Here is an 18,919-nt window from a genome sequence, read left to right on the forward strand (position 1 = left end):
TTACATGTTACAAAACATATATGCACAATAACATAAACATTATAGAGAATTCTTCGCACGAGGATGAAAAAGAAAAAGTTGTTGGAATTCTCTTAGATGTGTTTAGTTTCCGCGTGTCATTCAACTAGGTCACCTTAGCTTATAGTGAAATAATCAAAATTGAAAACGAATAAGTAAAAAACTTTTACTTGTAAACCACTTAAGGTTTTTTTATTCTTTCTATGTGGGGCAAGGACCCACTCCACAAACACTCAACTTCAAGTATTGTTATCTCATTCATCTTGCCTTCATTTTGGACAACATTTTGTAAAGCTCATAGTTACGTATAACAATTTACGTTCAAATTTAGTGACAAACTCATCTTTTTACATGATCTGGCTTTAAAACCATCAGGTGACTGCTGCAACTTGCAACCGCCGCCATCAAATCCCCCCCCCCCCCCAAAATCCATGTCATTTGCGTAAATTCGACATCAAAATTGTCGGTGATTTGTGAAAAATAAGTTTTGTAAAACAAAACTGATTCATACATGCCATAAACTAAGAAATGATTCAAACCACGACAAAAAACAGTAAAATCTCATTCAAACTTTTAGCTCAAAAATGTATCTTGGCTGCCAAATAACAGCCAATAACAAAATAAATTGTTAATTATTTCTACTTCTCATGGTAGTTTGTAAATACATAAAACTCTTGTAATCATGAATGAATAGAGCAAAAATGGAAAACAAGAAACACTCTACTTCTTTACCTCCTCGTATTCCGCCTCAGGGGTCTGATCCCCGCCTTGTGACCCACTGTCTGACCCACCGCCTCCTTGCATATGTTGACCAATCTTTGACTGCGCCTTGTTTGCAGCGTCAATCTTAGCCTGAATCTCTGTAACATCCTCACTAACCGAAGCTTTCCTCAAATCAGCCACCGCATCCTCAATTTCAGTCACCACCTCACTCGGAAGCTTATCTCTATATTCATTCAAATTCTTCTCTACACTGTAAACAGTGGTGTCCGCAGTATTCTTCACGTCAATAAGTGCCTTCTTTTCAGCGTCCTTTTGAGCATGAAGCTCGGCATCCCTAACCATCTTCTCAATCTCATCGTCTGATAGACCTCCGGAAGACCTGATTGTAATTTGCTGTTCTTTGCCAGTGGCCTTATCTTTGGCTGAAACTGTAACGATGCCGTTTGCATCAATGTCAAATGTGACCTCAATTTGAGGCATGCCTCTTGGAGCGGGAGGAATACCCATAAGGTCAAATTCACCTAACATCTTGTTGTCGGATGCCATCTCCCGCTCACCTTGCAACACTTTAATACCCACTTGGGTTTGGTTATCAGCTGCTGTCGAAAATGTCTGCAAACAAAAGCTTATGTTAGAACTTAGCGTATACAAACAAGCACACGAGTTTAGTGATGACTAAATTGACTCACCTGACTTTTTTTGGTTGGGATTGTGGTGTTCCTATTAATGAGCTTGGTAAAAATACCACCAAGTGTCTCGATACCGAGTGATAGCGGGGTGACATCAAGTAAAAGTAATTCTTTAACATCACCACGAAGGATGCCACCTTGGATAGCTGCTCCCATAGCAACCGCTTCATCAGGATTCACCCCTTTGCTTGGATTTTTCCCAAATATCTCTGTAACAACCTCCTGAACTTTGGGAACACGTGTCATCCCACCAACAAGGAGCACTTCATCAATATCCTTGATCGTGATTCCTGCATCTTTCACACAGTTTTTGCACGGGTTCTTGGTCCTCTCAATCAAGCTGCTTACTATAGCCTCGAATTTGGATCTTGTGAGAGTGACATTTAAATGCTTAGCACCTGATGCATCAGCTGTGATAAATGGTAGATTGATGTCGGTTTGAGTTGTTGATGATAGCTCGATTTTGGCCTTTTCAGCTGCTTCACGAAGTCTTTGAAGGGCAAGTCTGTCTTTTGTCAAGTCGATTCCTTCTGCGGTCTTGAACTCGCCTACCAAAAAATCCAACATGGCATTATCAAAATCTTCACCTCCAAGAAACGTGTCACCATTTGTCGCTTTCACCTGAATAAACAAAAAACAGTTCATATATTCACTTGAGAGATAAAATTATATAAGGTAAACAAACCAAACGTTTATACCTCAAAAACACCATTAGATATCTCCAAAATGGAAACATCAAAAGTACCACCACCAAGATCAAAAACAGCAATAAGACCCTCTTTATTATTCAACCCATAAGAAAGCGCAGCAGCCGTCGGCTCGTTAATAATCCTCTGCACATCTAAACCAGCAATTTTACCCGCGTCTTTGGTAGCTTGTCTTTGAGCATCATTGAAATAAGCAGGTACAGTAATAACAGCCTTATTAATAGTTTTCCCTAAATAAGCTTCAGCAGTTTCTTTCATTTTAGTAAGAACAAAAGCACCAATCTGACTCGGAGAATACTTCTGACCATTGGCCTCAACCCACGCATCACCATTCGGAGCCTTGACAATCTTATATGGAACCATACCCATTTCTTTCTGTGTTTGTGGATCATCATATCGTCTTCCGATTAAACGCTTGGTTCCAAATACGGTGTTTGTTGGGTTCGTGACCGCTTGACGTTTCGCGGGTGTGCCAATAATCAACTCCGACTTTTGATTAAAAGCCACAATGGATGGAGTCGTTCGTGCTCCTTCAGCATTCTCAATAACTTTTGCAGCCTGTGTATAAAAACATCAAGACATCAACAAACTAACAATTGTGTTTTCTTTCTAATTCACAATCAATACCTTTCCCTCCATGACTGAAACACACGAGTTTGTGGTACCCAAATCAATCCCAATAATATCATTTCCAAGAGGCCGCGTGCTGTATCAGAAACAATTTATTAGCTTTATCAGTCAAAACTTCAAAAGATATAAAAGCATGCATGTCACACGTGCAAAAGAACATATGGTACCTGAAAGGCCTGGCAATTACCCCTAACTTGTTACCCAAATACGACCCGGCAAACGATGGTTTCGCCCCACTTAACTGCATAAACATTCATAGTATTACATTAAAAACCAATTTCCAATAAACTTATTTTTAAAACAACAATAATAATAATATCACCCTCCACAACTCAACCCCTAATTATAAAACATAAACCCAACAAGCAAAATTACAACTCATGATCCAAAAACTGAATAACTAACAAATCTTACAAGAAAAACACAATCATCATCTAAATTAAAATACAGTATTAGAAAACAAAACAAGATTCAAACAAAGCAACAACTTTACAGTAATTACTAGCCTAAATATGAACAATGAGCATACAGCTTTCAATTTCTCCTGTTTGAACCGATCAATTAATTGAATAAGATCTGGGTTGGAGATAAAAATGAAAACCTTAGTAACAAAAAGCTTACAGATTTGAAGGCTGAAAGGGAAGCAGATGATATGTCACGTCGGCGAAGAGATCTGAGCAAAGTAGCGGTGGCCATTGATGGGCTGATGATGAATGAATGTGGTTTGAATGAATAATTTAGGGTTTAGGGTTTTGGGGAATAAATTGGGGTGGCTGGCTTGCAGAAGGGGTTATTGACATTTGACAATACTAAAATAGGTTTACTTTTATTTAATCAAAATGTCTTTTTTTTATTTTTAGTTTATTTTTCACGGAACTTTTTATTAACATTGTTTTATATTATTTAAAAAAAATATTAACTTGTTTTTTGAAGGACCGATTTATAAAAACGTGCACTTTTGATACTCTTTTTGATTCGGTCAATCGAAACCTATGATTAAAGAGGGTCTCATACTCGCTCGTTCATTGTTTTCTATAACTCTAACTCGTTGTTAGTATCACTGCTTCAATGGCTCTTTTTTCGGGTTTAGGCACCGCTATACGTTTATGTATTTTCAACAAGTCTGGAAGTGTAAAAGTGTGTATCCGAAGTAACTTTGCATCAGCAACTAAAAAAGTGCTAAATGATTGTTGTCACATAACAAGATGAGTAAGTGATCTATTGATTCATGCTCATTACCACTCAGTTATAAAAAGTTTTAATTATATGATCTAAGCCAAAACTCATTTAACTACGAGTGCTCTAGCTTGAAGTTAGCTTGTCTCTAACTCTAATAAAGGGAGCGGTCTTGACCCTTACGACCCTACTTGTACTATAAAGGGAGCGGTTTTGACCTTAAAGACGAAAATGATATCCGAGTTAGGGATGAGATTAGTACTGTACCGGTACCGAAAAATGCTGATCCCAAAAAACGCAAATTCTTGGCGGTAAATCCCGATCCCGATCCCGTAAAACACAAATTCTTAGTATCGGTACCAAAATTTTCGGTTCGGTATCGGTCCGGCACCGAGACGGTACCGGTATTTAAGTTAAAATTCGGAAAAAACCGGTACCGAAACTCAAAACTTTGGTACCAAATCGGTACCGATTTCGGTATCGGTACTGAATTTGCTTATCACTAATCCGATATGTTTATGAAATTTTGGCACCTAATTTATTAAAAGTGACTAGTTTTATTTTCCACCAAATCAAGTACTTTCAAATGTTAGCCAAACTGCATGTATGTATCTAATAATAAATTCTACAAAACTAGTTTAAAATGCTTTTAAGTCTTATATTAAACTTGTTCAAGCACTTAGAGTGTCTATTTAACAGAGATTTATTATTACAATACTTTAGCTTTTTAATGATATTGATTGATTTGTATATAATGCAACTCATCATAAAAATTTATAGAATGGTAAATATGCATTCAGTTACACAAACTACTCAATAAATAAAAAATGAAAAGAACAACCATATATTCAACAAATGAAGTGCTTGCACCAAATCATTTTTATGCAGTAATTATGAACAAAGTTACAAGAAGAAAAAACAGAAATAACGATCATAAAACAGTTCAAGTTTTAGCTAGGGTCAAAGCCGAAGGTAACCACCCCGTTCTTCAGTCGACGTTCTTTTAAGGAAAGATCTTCGATTAAGTGACCAACTACGTTTTGACGATCTCTGTCTTTTCCAAGATGCTATTCGGGTGTAAAGAAACGGGAACAAGAAACATAAAAGCACGAGACCTAACGTTGCCACACAAACCAACATCACGTTTCTGAAACCGTCTACTAATGCTGGATCTCTTTGTCCCGTCCAAGGAACACCTCCCACGTTCATCCCAAAAACTGTAACATTTATTCAAAAGTTAAATCATGATTTAGCATAAGGCGGGTTGGTCAAACCGGTTGTTTTAGCGCATGTCGGGTTGGTTTGACCCACAAACATAGTTGGGCAACTTCCTACCCGTTAAACCTAGTTGACCCGCTTCCATTTAGGCTAACAATTTTTAATTGGCCCATTAAAGATAAAACAACAAGCCATTATAATAACAGGCTAGCTCGATAAACAAAGGAAGCTTGACTTTGGAGGTCAAAGCTATTCCTTCTCAATCCAAGAAGATAATCAGGTATTTTGGGTTGGCATATCTAACTAGTTTTAAAAAATGAGTCATGATCGGGTTGACCCGTTTAATTAAATGAGTCATATTCGGACTGACTTGTTTAACATGTTTGGTTAAACAGTCGACCCGCCAACCTGTTTAGTTAAAATATGTCTACTCATTAACCAGTTTATGACCCCTTTAACCCATATTTTTACAACCCACCAACTTAATAAGCACGCTTAAAACTTGGTTATCACCCGCCAGCCCGTTTTACATGTTTAAATAAATGGGTAAAGCAGGTTCCCCGACCTAAGTGTGTGCGGGTTAGAGTTGATGTTTTTGACACAATTAAAAAATATGGGTCGTGTTCGAGCTGAACAAATCACCCAGCGAACCCGACACGATTGATGCCCCTATGACTATATACATCCCATCAAGTTTTACAATACAAATTTTGAATTCAAATATATCAATAATAAAGTTTAACAGTCATTAATATCACAGCTGAAAAAACGAGCTCGTTTGGCCTAAAAAGTCAAAGTGACAGAATCTAACCTCCTGTGATGATGGAAAGGGGAAGAAATATGATGGAGAGGAATGATAGGTAGTATAGTTTTCGGTTTATTTGCTCAGCCTGCCAGCTGTCAAGCCCGGCCTGAACAGCAGTGACCCGATTAGAAATAAAACCAACATTATCCTTTAACCTTTTCAACCTTCGGATCAACTCTTCAAGTGAATTTATGTCTTCACTTGCAAACCATTCCTTTGTGGAACATTTCTCCTTCACTCTCGGGAACACCTGTTCTCCGTGTGTAATCACCTGCATTCATTAGCGCGTGTGAACTCACAAGATCCATTTGTGTGTGCTCATAATATTTTCATAAAGAACGAATGATCACCTGCAATAGCCGTTGCAAGTCTAGATGCATTTTGGGAAACCTTCTATCATCAAGCATTTGTTTTTTCAAAGAAAAGCCACCTGAAAACATTGAAATTCATGAAATAAGGATAATCTATGTTTTAACCAACACACATATAAAGCTTTTCTAAAAGCTCAAGGCTCATAGCTAGCTAGATATCGCCTCGTTTGTAAACGAGGCGAGCCAAGCCGGAGCCAAGGTAGTTTACATTTAAAGCCAGATCTTATATATATAAATTATAAACCAAAGTATAACACAAATGTTAGTATACATACATTATAAATATGTAAAAGAGCAAGGCCCGAACCCAAACTGGCTCGAATTTTTACGAGCCAAACTCGGGCTCAACATTTGCAGCTTGTCAAGATAAACGACCGAGCCAGGCCCGAACTCAACATAGCTTGACCTTTTTACAAAGCTCAGTGTTTCAGCTCGTTAAGATGAACAAGCCGAGTTGACTCGGTTTATCAACGACCCAGCCCGAGCCCAACCTGGCTCAAGCTTTTTATGAGCTGAGCTGAAGCTTAACATTTCAACTCATTGAGATAAATGAGCCAAGCCAGCTCAGTTCATAGCTCAGTTGGGCTCGTTTACAGCCATAAAATTGTCCAAACTTTAAGTAACACACAAAGTTAAAAACTTTACCTTTATCCAAATCAACTTCCATAGAATCAAGCTCGATCTCAAGTTTCGTAACAGCATCCTCAAGATGATCCACATGCGTGTCCACAATATGAACAACCAGATTCGAAACCGATTTAGGCACCGGATTATCCGCCTCCTCCGAATGATTCATCGTCAACAAGAAATCAAGCACATGCTCCTTAATCACGATCCCATCACTCTCCCTATCCCCACTATGCTTCGCAGTCGGGCTCTCCACACTCGGGATCTCCGACAACAACGACTGCCCCATCGGCGAAAACCCCAACCGAGGCACCCGACCCAACGACACAGTAATAACGGAGTTCCCAGTAACCCGAGCAGCCAACCGAAACGTAAACTTGCTAGAAGGCGGTCCGGGTGAGTTGACCCGGAAGACGAGGGCCCCATCAACATAGCCACAATAAGGGCCATTGCTAATCAATGCAAGAATATCTTGAAGCTTTAAAGGTGGACAAAGAACATCAATAAGGTATTGAGCAGATTGAGAAAGCTTTTGGTTTCCTTTAGGGATTTCAACATGATACCAACAGAATTATTTGCCATTACCTTCAACTAAATCCCATTCTTTATTATAATAATCACCCAGCCCATCAAAGATGTAGGCTTTCAATCTAACTAAACCGGGATAGCGGGTTCGAAAAGGGGTTACCTGATTATGATTATGATTATGATTATGGTTAGGAAGAGATGATGATGATGCCAATTCATCTTCTTCCCCCTCAAGATCCATGCTTGCCTCTCTTATACCCATTAATGAATTTGAAGAGCGTGCATGAGTTGGGGATAATCGGAATGAATAAACCCTCGCGATTGGAAGGAAGAATAAGGGTAATCGAATTCGGATGGATTAAACCCTGGCGATTAGCATTGAATCCGTCAATTTCGGCGACAAATAAGGGATTTAAACAACACCACTTGTTATTATTATCAAGAAAACTGAATGTGAAGATTGATTATTATTATTATTATTATTATTATTGATTGAAGTCAAATGGGGGTACCCAAATGGATGAAGCAGGTTCCGGGAAGGTTCGATATTTGTATATGGATTACAGTCGTCCAATTTGATCTGGATTTTGCGGTGAAGGAGTGTTATTATTATTATATTATTATTATTATGTACTAGTTTATAAGACTTGTTAAACTACCTAACTCTTATTGGATTGAACTAAATAAACTAATTACTGCTTTTTTTTAAGTACTAATAACTTAAAATCCGAGTAAAAGGCTAACCAATGAGCTTCAAGCCTTCAAGTGTCATTGAAGAGGAAATGAATTTAACTGGAGTCTTATCTTATTAGTTGGGGTTTAGGTGACGGATTTTTCGTATTAAGAGATGGTGGGCTTGGACTATGGCAGTGTCTGCATTTGCAGACGTATAGGTTCGTCTTTTGTCATTGGGTTGTGAATGTGCTGATCATGAGCTTGACTAGGCTCGATTCAAGCTCCTTTTAAAAGCTCTAACTTAGCTCATGAGCTGTTTCTACAAGCTTGTGATCGGCTCGAGTTTGGCTCATTTATTATTTATTAAATAATTTATATACGTTTTTGTGTTATTTTTATTTTGAGAAAAACCTTAATCGAGCCTTAGCTTGGCTCAAGCTCGTGTTGTACTTTAAAGGAGCCAAAGTTGGGCTCGAGCTCGACAACGCGGTGTAAAATTTATACATAGAAGTCCATGAAAGAAAAGAAAAAATAAAAAATACATAAGTTTCAATTAAGGCTGGATGGGCCTATATAAGCTTCCCATACAACTCTCAATAACTAAACGAGCTTTATTTGAGGGTCGGGCTTGGCTTAAGCTCGAAAAAGTTCTGCTCGTTTCGACATTTTTATCAATCTAAGTAGCTTGCGAGCAACTCAGCTCATTTACATCCGTGCTTGTAAGCAAAAATACAAAATACTTAAGTGCTTAACTCCAATCAAAATGGTGAGAGGCTAGTAATCATTTGGCATATATGCAAATTTTCGTCCAAATGCAAACTTGTACTCACCACACAACCATTAGTTTACTCATATAATTATTGTATATATTTATATTAAACTTTCCTTTATAAATTAGTGTTGCAAATAGAGATGTTTAATGCATATCAAGTTTAAATAGAATACACTTATACGTATTACTTTAAATGTGATATTAAACATTTTTAATAATATATTTATTTATCTCACTTTACATTATATACTTCTTTTTTGTTGAATGTCATATACTCACCGTTAATAAAAAAAAATGTTATATACTCTTAAGCCTCCGACCTTATCTCACTTTTATCACAGCCGACATGGCGAAACGTCTTCCTAAAGTTTCAATGTTGACAACTTCCTCATGCTCATTTTCTTCCTCGATTGTAGTTTCATTAGGGCTTTCTAATTATTTCTAAAACGTTATATTAGGATTTGGTTAAGTTAGCCGTTCAATCAGGATTGGTTGGATAAATATGGAGGTTGTTTGTAAGGCCCTGGGGTCTACTTTAACGCTAGGACGTTAAAGTTGAATTGACAAAGTTTAACGAGTGTGACACCACTCATTTCATAGGTTAAGGGTCTTTAAATGCAAATTGGATTAAAGTTAAATTCCGGTACACTTACACCATAATTTAAGAATTATTTTTAAATTAATTTTCTTTAAATGAGATAGAGCAAAAATGGTAAAAATCACTTTGCTTTCCTAATATATATATATATATATATATAGGTTTAAGTTCAGAAGATAAGTCATATTAGTGTGAGAAATGTGATAAGTTATTTCAACCAATCAAAAATTTTCTTTTAGTTAAATCTAGGGGTATAATGGTAATAATTAAAATTATTATATTTGGTAACTATTAAATGTTAGAATTTTCATTTCTTAATTATTACACCTTTATTAGGTTTCTATTTATTAATTAAACTAAAAACATTTATAATGTTGTTTTTAATCGTATACATCATTCTCAGATATTTAATTTGTTATATTTTTCTAATTCTTTATTTTTAATTAAATTAAAAAACACTAAGAATTTTTTGATCTTCTCATCCTACATTCAAATTGACCCCCCCCCCAAAAAAAAAAATAGATCGATCAAATATTTATCATCGAAAAATCAAAAGTTCTGCTATAACTTTCATTTTTTAAACATATAAAATTTTGATGGTCATTCAAAAAGATAAATAAAAATCAATCGTAAGCATTCAAATCACTTTTTATTCATACACAACAATTTTTGGTACATGCAAGTTACATGCATGTATCCTACACAAACTTTATATATCACAAACAAAATATTGTCTTTAATTACTACGCACCAATTATGTATACTACATAAACAAAAATTATCTTTCATTCCTACACAACAATTTATGTATCCTATACAAATTTTTATATCATAAACAACATACATGTATGAAGCCTACATACAAAATAAGTAACCCTACATATAAATGCTAAATGTGTAGACTTTGTTCATACTGTGTAGATCTAAATATCTAATCTCATTTTTTATAATTCAAAACCTACACAACATCATATATTTACACAAAATTATCTGATAAAATTTATTCATACATAATATCATAATAAGTCCTACACTTGAAATTACAACAATACAACAATTAATAAGAAACAAAATAAAAAACATGTTGTCTTAGTTTATTCTAACACGTGATATAGTTTTTTTCCTACCCAATAAAACAACTGTTCCTACGTTATAATGAAAAAATCTCAATAGTGTGATACAAAAATAGAAACTAATATGATTAACCGTGCATTTCCTTTTTTTCTAATCTATAATAATTGTTGCTATCTTTAGAATAATTAATATTGAGTGATCATGCAAGTCATGAGATGTAATTAATACATGTTAAGTTTCATTTTAGGTTTCTAAATAATAAAATACCAATATACCCTTTTGGCATTAAATACATTAAAAAATGAATGTCAATATTACTAGATTGCCATTTTAAATGTAGTCCATTGATCAAACATAATCAATGGTTGTAGATAACTTCTCGCACTTCTCACAATAAAATGACTTCTCTTCTGAACCATCCCCTATATATATATATACACACTAGATTGTATCCCCCGTATTACGGGGGTTGTTTTACATTATTCGTTATTTATATATGTATATTTGGATTTTATTTTATTTATTGTAAGAAAGTTAATAATTAATATACCTGAGGTTTGATGATGAAATGGTTTCACAAATAAGTGATATGTTATTATCCGGTTTAAACGTTATTTGGGTTTGGTGATATCCATTACCCGTTTATTTTCTTTATTATAAAATTGTTTCTTAATTATAAATAATATTTTTTTTAAAATAAAATATGATATTAATTTTTAGTATATTCCTATTTTATAGGATTTTCATATCAAATATTTGATGAGATTATTTTTTAATATAATGAGATGTTATAATCCGTTTAAAAGCTATTTGGGTTTGGTGAGACCTTTACTCGTGAATTCGGGTCAAATGTGTGAGAAGCCTTCATTTACAAATAAAGTAATCTGATGGCTTGAGAGAATGGTTGTTTTACATTTTTCGTTTTTTAATATTTATATTATGGATTTTAATTTTTTTTATTGTAAGAAAGTTAATAATATACTTAGGGTTTGATGATGAAATGGTTTAATAAATAAATGATATGTTATAACCCGTTTAAAAACTATCTGGATTTGGTCACCCATGACCCGTTTATGTTTTTTACTATAAAATTGTTTATTAATTATAAATAATATCTTTTTTTTAAATTGGATATTAAATTTTAGTATATTCCTATTTTATAATATTTTCATATCAAATAATTGTTAGGATTAATTTTTAATTTAATGAGATGTTATAACCCGTTTAAGAGCTATCTGGTTTTGGTAAGACCCATACCCATGAATTTGATTTAAATTAATGAGAGGCCTCCATTTAAAAATCAAGAAATCTGGTGGCTTCCATAAAAGGGGGGAGCGACCACATCGCGACACATATGATTTTTGGGTTTTCTTTTATATATATATACATATATATACATATATACATATATATACATACATATATATACATATATATACATATATATATATATATTCGGGAGATTTCAAATGAGATACCATTTGAGTTTTAAGAACTCAGTGTAACGATTTTTTTTTTCGAATTTTTTTTACACATGCGTAACATACATAGGTTACATATACGTAATACGTAGGTTACATATACGTAAAAAAATTACAGATTTTTTACGCACCGAATCGACTTTTTATGTATATATATTTTTTATGTTTCTAGAAATTACACACAACCAAACACTTTTAAAAAGTATTTACTACTTACAACGATCTACAGTTGTTAGAAGTATTTATCCAATATAGTTAGATCTTAGGGGGTGTTTGGTACAGAGAATGGAATTGTAGAGAAATGGAATAGAGAAATGGAATTGCAGAGAAAGGGAATTGGTCTGGAGAATGAGAATTGACTGTTCTGTTTGGTAGTACAGAGATTTCAGTAGAGAAATATAGCTGAGAATCATTTCTCTTGTTTGGTACATAGAAAATAAACAGAGAATTATATTAACTTTATCATTAGCACAAGTATTTTTTTCATAACAAATATTTATTAAAAAATAAAAAACATATAAAAAGATGCATAAATTCCAACCAAAATATGCATTGATCAGACCAATTCACATACAAAACATAGTTTTTAAGCAAAAAACATCAACCATAATTAAAACCAATTCACATACAAAACATACTTCAACCATACACAACTATCCCATTGAACCATCGGTATACAACTCGACCATCTCAATTTTCTCTTCTATTGTCAACGCAAGAAAATAACGTCCTAGATCCACATCTTTACCAATCAAATGAGCTGCTTTGAACCGTTTTTTCGTAGTGATACCTGGTAAAGCTTTCAACTCATCACTAACCTTTTCATAGATTTCACGAGCCTCCATACCTTCTTTGCTAAGTTGTTCACCCACCATCTCCCCAAATCGAAGCAAAACTTCCTTGATATCTTTGCAAGACTCTCGATATATCTCATCTGCATCCGTGCTTCTACCTCTTTTGCGCTTGCTTGTTACACTTCCTGTTTGTCCTTCAGATCTATCAACATTTGGAACGGCTTCATCAACAAAATCAAAGTCTTCAATATCAACAGGTGAGCTTTTTTGCGTCTCTTGAACAACATCTTCTTCTCCAAGGTCAACCGCTTTACTACCAGTAGCTCTATCCTTACCGAATATGGTACACAATTTTTCATAGAAAGGAAATGACTTGTCACGAAAATTCACAGCACCTTTGTGAGACTACAAGACAATTACAAATAAATTAGACTAAAATTTTAAAATCTAAAAAACATATTTTTTATAATATACCTTCACGTATTCATTCCAAACACTATCATCGGCAATAATACAACATTTTTGTTCATCCCAACCAAACCCACTTGTATGCACCATATCATATACAATGCTAAAGTGTGTCTTCCATGTCTTCATCCTAGACTTTATATGTGGTTCTGCTTTGATGCCAGAGTTAGGAAGACTTACATCTAGCAATTGTTGAACACCATTTAAATAACCTGGTTTGAATCCATTGTCAGCACCAGCATACTTTCCGGATGCATGTATCTCCATTAATGCATCAATTAGCTTTGCATCTTCATCATCTGTCCAGGTATGCTTGCTCCGAGTAACTCCTCTCACTATATTTGAATATGCCATGTCTACATACAAATGCATAATTATACAATTAAAAATCATAATTCATGTAACTACAAATACAAATATAACAAGAAACATTAATAAGAAACAAATAAAGTGCATAAATAAACATTAATAAGAAACATTCTTGGTTCTACAAATAAAAAATACATAATTGTCAAACATAATTAAGAAACATTGTTGGCACGCTGCGCACGCATAACAGTCCAACTATTAAACATTTCATTAGCAAGAAGGTCTATACGATCGGTCCATTCTTGTGAGGGCTCGATCATAGAAATAACATTGTCATGGTCATTTGCAGGTTGTGTGTGATTTACTGGGATTTCGTTATCAAGAGGGTCTTCACTCATTGTTGTTAGTATGAAATTGTGCAATAAACAACAAGCAATGATGATACGTGGCATGGACTCTATTGGATGATATGAGTTATCACGCAAAATAGCCCATCTATCTTTAATCATTCCGAAACATCTTTCTATAACATTCCTGGCCGATGAATGTCTCATATTAAAGAACTCCTTAGCATTCGTAGGAGGACGAGACCAATCGTTAAGATGATAACGTTGACCTCGATATGGAGTTAAAAATCCTTCACCATTTGTATAACCGGCATCACAAAGGTAGTATGTTCCTACAATTAACCATAAACTCTGTGTTAATTATCATACTTAAATCTATGTATATTCTTTGAAAATTGTCTATCACATACCCGGAGTTATTTTAAGAGCATTGGGTCTACTGATTGCATCACGCAAAACTCTACTATCAGCTGCAGAACCCTCCCATCCCGCTAAGACATACGTAAATAAAAGGTCTCTCGTACATACTCCGAGTACGTTAGTACAAATCTGCCCTTTTCTTGTCCTATAAGGTTTTCTATCAATAGTAGGGACTTTAACTTTAATGTATGTTCCATCTAATGCTCCTAAGCAACCCTGAGTTAAAAGAAATCATTACTTACTAATGTATGTTAGCAAAAAATATCTTTAATAAAAAATGTGTTTGACTAACCTTAAACCATTTCCATCTTTCATCAGTTTCATTATCTGGCACTGGCAAGTGTGACTTGTAGAGTTCTTTGTGTAATCGACATATAGCATTTAAGACTAACTTGAAATACCGACTTACAGTTTCTCCGGACCGATGAAATCTGTTGACTAGTATCCTATTCTTTGCATTATGAGCAAGGGTATGTAAAAACATAGCAACTTGCTCATCGACTAGCATGTTTTTACTATTCTTTAGTCCCCCTCTAGTTTCTAGCATATCACAAAGTTTTGTAAATGCATGTATATTCATTCTTATGTTAACAACACTCGTAACATCACTTTCATAAACCATCCTCACCATGTTTTCACGCCTATTATGGTAACTCATTAAATATTTTGTACGTAAAGTCATTGACTAAATCGACCGACGCAAATGATAAGTACACAACATCCACCAACGAATCGTAACATAAATGACATAAAATGCACATATGGCAACTATTCTTTGTCTGAAAGGTGATATTGCCATCTACACATAAAAATACAAGAAAATTCAAGAAAAACAAATAACTCCAAAATATAATCCAAATATTAGTTTGCTTTGTGACTGTTAAATCTAAACTTCATTTAGCTAAGAATATTGAAGCAGTTGCTAATTTAATCAACAACATAAACCTAATTCATGTTCTACCACTTAATAATTATTGTTTTGTACAAAGCTAATAGAATAAGATGTATAATGAAAACAAAGTGTTGGATTAAAGGAGAACTCACAGGTTAGGTTTGCTGATGATTAAATGATTGATAGAAGCTGATTCCAGGTACGGCGGCGATGCTGATGGATGTCAGGTGACTGCCGATGCTGATGAAAAAAAAGTATATCAGTTTGCTTTGTGTCTGTTAAATCTAAACTTCATATATATAACAAATCAAAAGAGTTCATAGTTCCTATTATACACTAAACTAGACCTCACGATAGTTTATAATAAGCGCACCATGTTCAGAGAAACCAAACTTATATATTGTCCAAAAAGAAAAAATCCAAAATCTTCATCCTAAATAAACATTTCTAAACTGATATCTAACTAATCCAAACAATACCCATGTATCAGTTGTATATATCAAAAGTTGAGGGCATTATCGAATGCTAACAATACCTATGTAAGAATGCACATGTTAAAGCTGCCAAAATCATACACTATGAGGCTGCCAAAGTGCACATGAGATTGCATGTAAATTAATGTAAAAACGCAGCCAAAATGCACACCAAAATGCAGCAAAATAAAGTGCAAAATTGAGCTAAAGTGAAAGAAGCTTCCAAGTTATCTTATAAAGTGTCAAAATGGACACTATGAACCGGCGAAATTACTCATCAAATCCTAGAACATGAATGCCAAATCTTGCATCAAATTGCACCACAAAATTATGTGAAAGTGAACATGTAATTGTAGGAAAACGAATATCCATCTCAAAATAACCAATCATAAATCATAATAGGTTCAAATCAAGGAATATTAGTAATTTCAAAACGAATATCCACCACAAAAAGTTAGAACCTCCTGCATTATAAAAATGTTTTAATTACTCGACACATTTAAATTTATAGTTGATATTTTATCGATACTAAGACGATAAATGACTGTGACTTTAAAGTCCCTACCAAAATTTCTCAATCTTATTAAACAAATACATAACTAAAACTTTAATTCATGTATTTTATATGATGAAACTGCTACTATTACTTGAATTGTAACATGCACATTCAAGCATATTAAACAAAAAAAGTATTTAACATTCCCAAATAACATCAGTTTGTACATGTACATGTATTGGGCCCATATTACATAATATGCGCAACGACTGGTAATGATCAGTTAACAATAACTCAGCAAACAAATCTACAGAAATCCAAATTCACATTAGATTTAATTTAGCAATTAGTTGTTATAAAAGATTATAACAAAACCGGACACGAAATCAAAAGCAAACCTAAAGTTTGCTGGTTATAGAGGCTCGGATATGTTGTCGTTAATTACCAAATTTGAAATGTTGGTGCAGTCAAATTCCAGCAGTTAACGATATTTCAACCGCATCCAACAGTTCAAAATTGGCTCAGATACACTATCATCATAGCCTTATCAAAAAAACCAACTAAACGTAAGGCGCAAATGCTGCGGCAAAACAACGAAAGACAGTTGGTAAATGGCAATTCGACTTAATCACCACCAAGGAAATCGAATCGGAGCCAGTTTACAATATACGATAATCATCATAGGCGCTCAGATACATGATTATCATTACCCGTGTCAACCTAACCGAGTCATAGTAGGCCTTAAAGCCGCAGGTAAAACACCAGCATAGGGTTACCGGACGAAGAAAAGGCCATCGGAACCCTATTCACATGTTTAAAATCATCGAATTAGAAGGTTCTAAACATCCAATTAGGGATTTGTTACCTTCAATTAAAGAACTGTGAAGTGCAACGGAGTGAAAGTCGGTGACGGATATTGTTGAAATCGGAGGAAAGCGAAGACCCTGTGATGGCGCGGCGATAAGAGGAGCATGTGCTATCCTTGCTGAAGGAGGAAAATGGGAGAAATGAAAAGGAGGAAAATGGGAGAAATGAAACCCTAGAAATCAATTCTCCGCTTTTTTTAGAGAAACAAAATCAGAGAAATGGAAATGGTTTATTTCCATTTCTCACCTCTTTCTTTCATAAACAAACAAGAGAATTCTTTCCAATTCCATTTCTCCCCCCTCAATTCTCTCTACCAAACACCCCCTTAGATCTGAACTACAAAAGTAATTTATTAGTGGAAAACCGTATCAACCCACTTGGAGGAGTTGGAGATTAGACTGGACGTAGTGGCAGCGCCAACATGGTGATGTGGTTGCCAAACTTTCGTCAAAACCATTACGGAATATTATAATTGTAATTTCATATTCTTCTTTCGCCAAGCCACTAACGGCGCCACTGGGTGAGAAATTTACTCACTTCCTTATTTTATGTTATATTAGAAAACAAAAACATCAAAACAGTTGAAGTTGTGGATGAGAATCTAACTCATTTTTTAAGTATCAATCTCTTGTTTTGGTGTTTTGACAACCTCAAAATAGTTAAAAGTTGCATATTTATTTTGATTAGAAAAATATATTATTTTTACTTATATATTGTATAATGTTTAAAATAAATTATAATTACACATGCAAATATTTAAGCGAACATGGGAGAACATTTATGGAACAATCGGAGAATTGGTGACGACGATGACAAGGGAAATTATGAGAAGAATGACGACAAATCAGATAATTGGCGACGACGCTGACAAAGAAAATTATGAGAAGAATGACGACAATAAGGAGAACGGCGATTATTACGATTATATAACTGTACTATTTAATAAATATATTTTATTAGTTAACTAAAATGATATATATATATAGAAATATATATATATATATATATATATATATATATATATATATAATGACCCGTTGGTTGATAAGTTAGTACTATTTTTAAATACAACTTTTTTTTTCTTCTCGTTTTTTTATTTATATGTGTTTGTAAATTTTATTTTATTATAATGTTATTTTATTGTTTGGTTTTACTATTTAAATTATTATTATGTTTATTAAATAATAAAATATTAAATAAATAAAAAATGATTTGAGAGTAATGAATGTAATTAGTTAAAAGTTAAAACCACTACACTTGATTTAAAGGAGCCTTTAGTGAATTAATTTTTGCTTACATGACGCTTAGTTGGCACTTTAACTAAACAATTATTGAAAACCATTACACATAGTCTTACTGGAATCATTTTAATAGCAACTAGAAGTGATTAAGTTCGTTATTATATAATATCCAACCATAAGATACCGGCCTTGATAACACACAACCTATAAACAATGTTTATTATTTTATGTTTTTTTGTCAGGTTTCTTGTAGTGATTAAAGTCTCCTTCATTTACGCATATTGATCCAGCAACACGAACTACACCGATAATTTTGTGATAACTCACCATGACTCTTTCAATATTATTAAGAACGAGACACACGTTACAATTACCTTAGACTAGCTATTTATAGTAACCTAAACTCGTTTTCTTCTTATAATAATACTCAAATGCATAATAAAAATTATACTTTATCTCTAACCCTAATTATCTTATAACAAGAAAATAATCATTTAATTTATTCCCTAATTTTATCTTC

At 34.0% G+C, this 18,919-nt stretch overlaps 2 protein-coding genes and 1 pseudogene across 3 annotated transcripts; all 3 read right to left on the reverse strand.

Moving 5' to 3' along the window:
• Positions 1-570: 570 nt before the first annotated feature.
• Positions 571-3,463, reverse strand: LOC143559475 (heat shock 70 kDa protein, mitochondrial-like). The gene is made up of 6 exons (XM_077048047.1): positions 3,389-3,463; positions 2,935-3,008; positions 2,765-2,843; positions 2,129-2,695; positions 1,431-2,051; positions 571-1,353 (listed from the first exon to the last, which is right to left on the reverse strand). Exons 1-6 carry the CDS (start codon positions 3,461-3,463, stop codon positions 739-741), a joined length of 2,031 nt encoding a protein of 676 aa, XP_076904162.1. The 3' UTR covers positions 571-738.
• A 1,308-nt stretch (positions 3,464-4,771) lies between these two features.
• LOC143559481 (uncharacterized) lies at positions 4,772-7,754 on the reverse strand (annotated as a pseudogene). The gene is made up of 4 exons (XR_013139950.1): positions 6,983-7,754; positions 6,317-6,396; positions 5,973-6,237; positions 4,772-5,160 (listed from the first exon to the last, which is right to left on the reverse strand). The product of XR_013139950.1 is annotated as an uncharacterized LOC143559481 (transcript).
• Positions 7,755-12,372: 4,618 nt separating this feature from the next.
• On the reverse strand, positions 12,373-13,806 carry LOC143559463 (uncharacterized). The gene is made up of 2 exons (XM_077048038.1): positions 13,361-13,806; positions 12,373-13,291 (listed from the first exon to the last, which is right to left on the reverse strand). Exons 1-2 carry the CDS (start codon positions 13,745-13,747, stop codon positions 12,746-12,748), a joined length of 933 nt encoding a protein of 310 aa, XP_076904153.1. The 5' UTR covers positions 13,748-13,806; the 3' UTR covers positions 12,373-12,745.
• Between the last annotated feature and the right edge of the window lie 5,113 nt (positions 13,807-18,919).

This window comes from Bidens hawaiensis, unplaced genomic scaffold, assembly GCF_021521415.1.
Source record: "Bidens hawaiensis isolate Kalapana, Puna unplaced genomic scaffold, B.hawaiensis_p1.1 tig00019922_1, whole genome shotgun sequence".
Taxonomy (NCBI): domain Eukaryota; kingdom Viridiplantae; phylum Streptophyta; class Magnoliopsida; order Asterales; family Asteraceae; genus Bidens; species Bidens hawaiensis.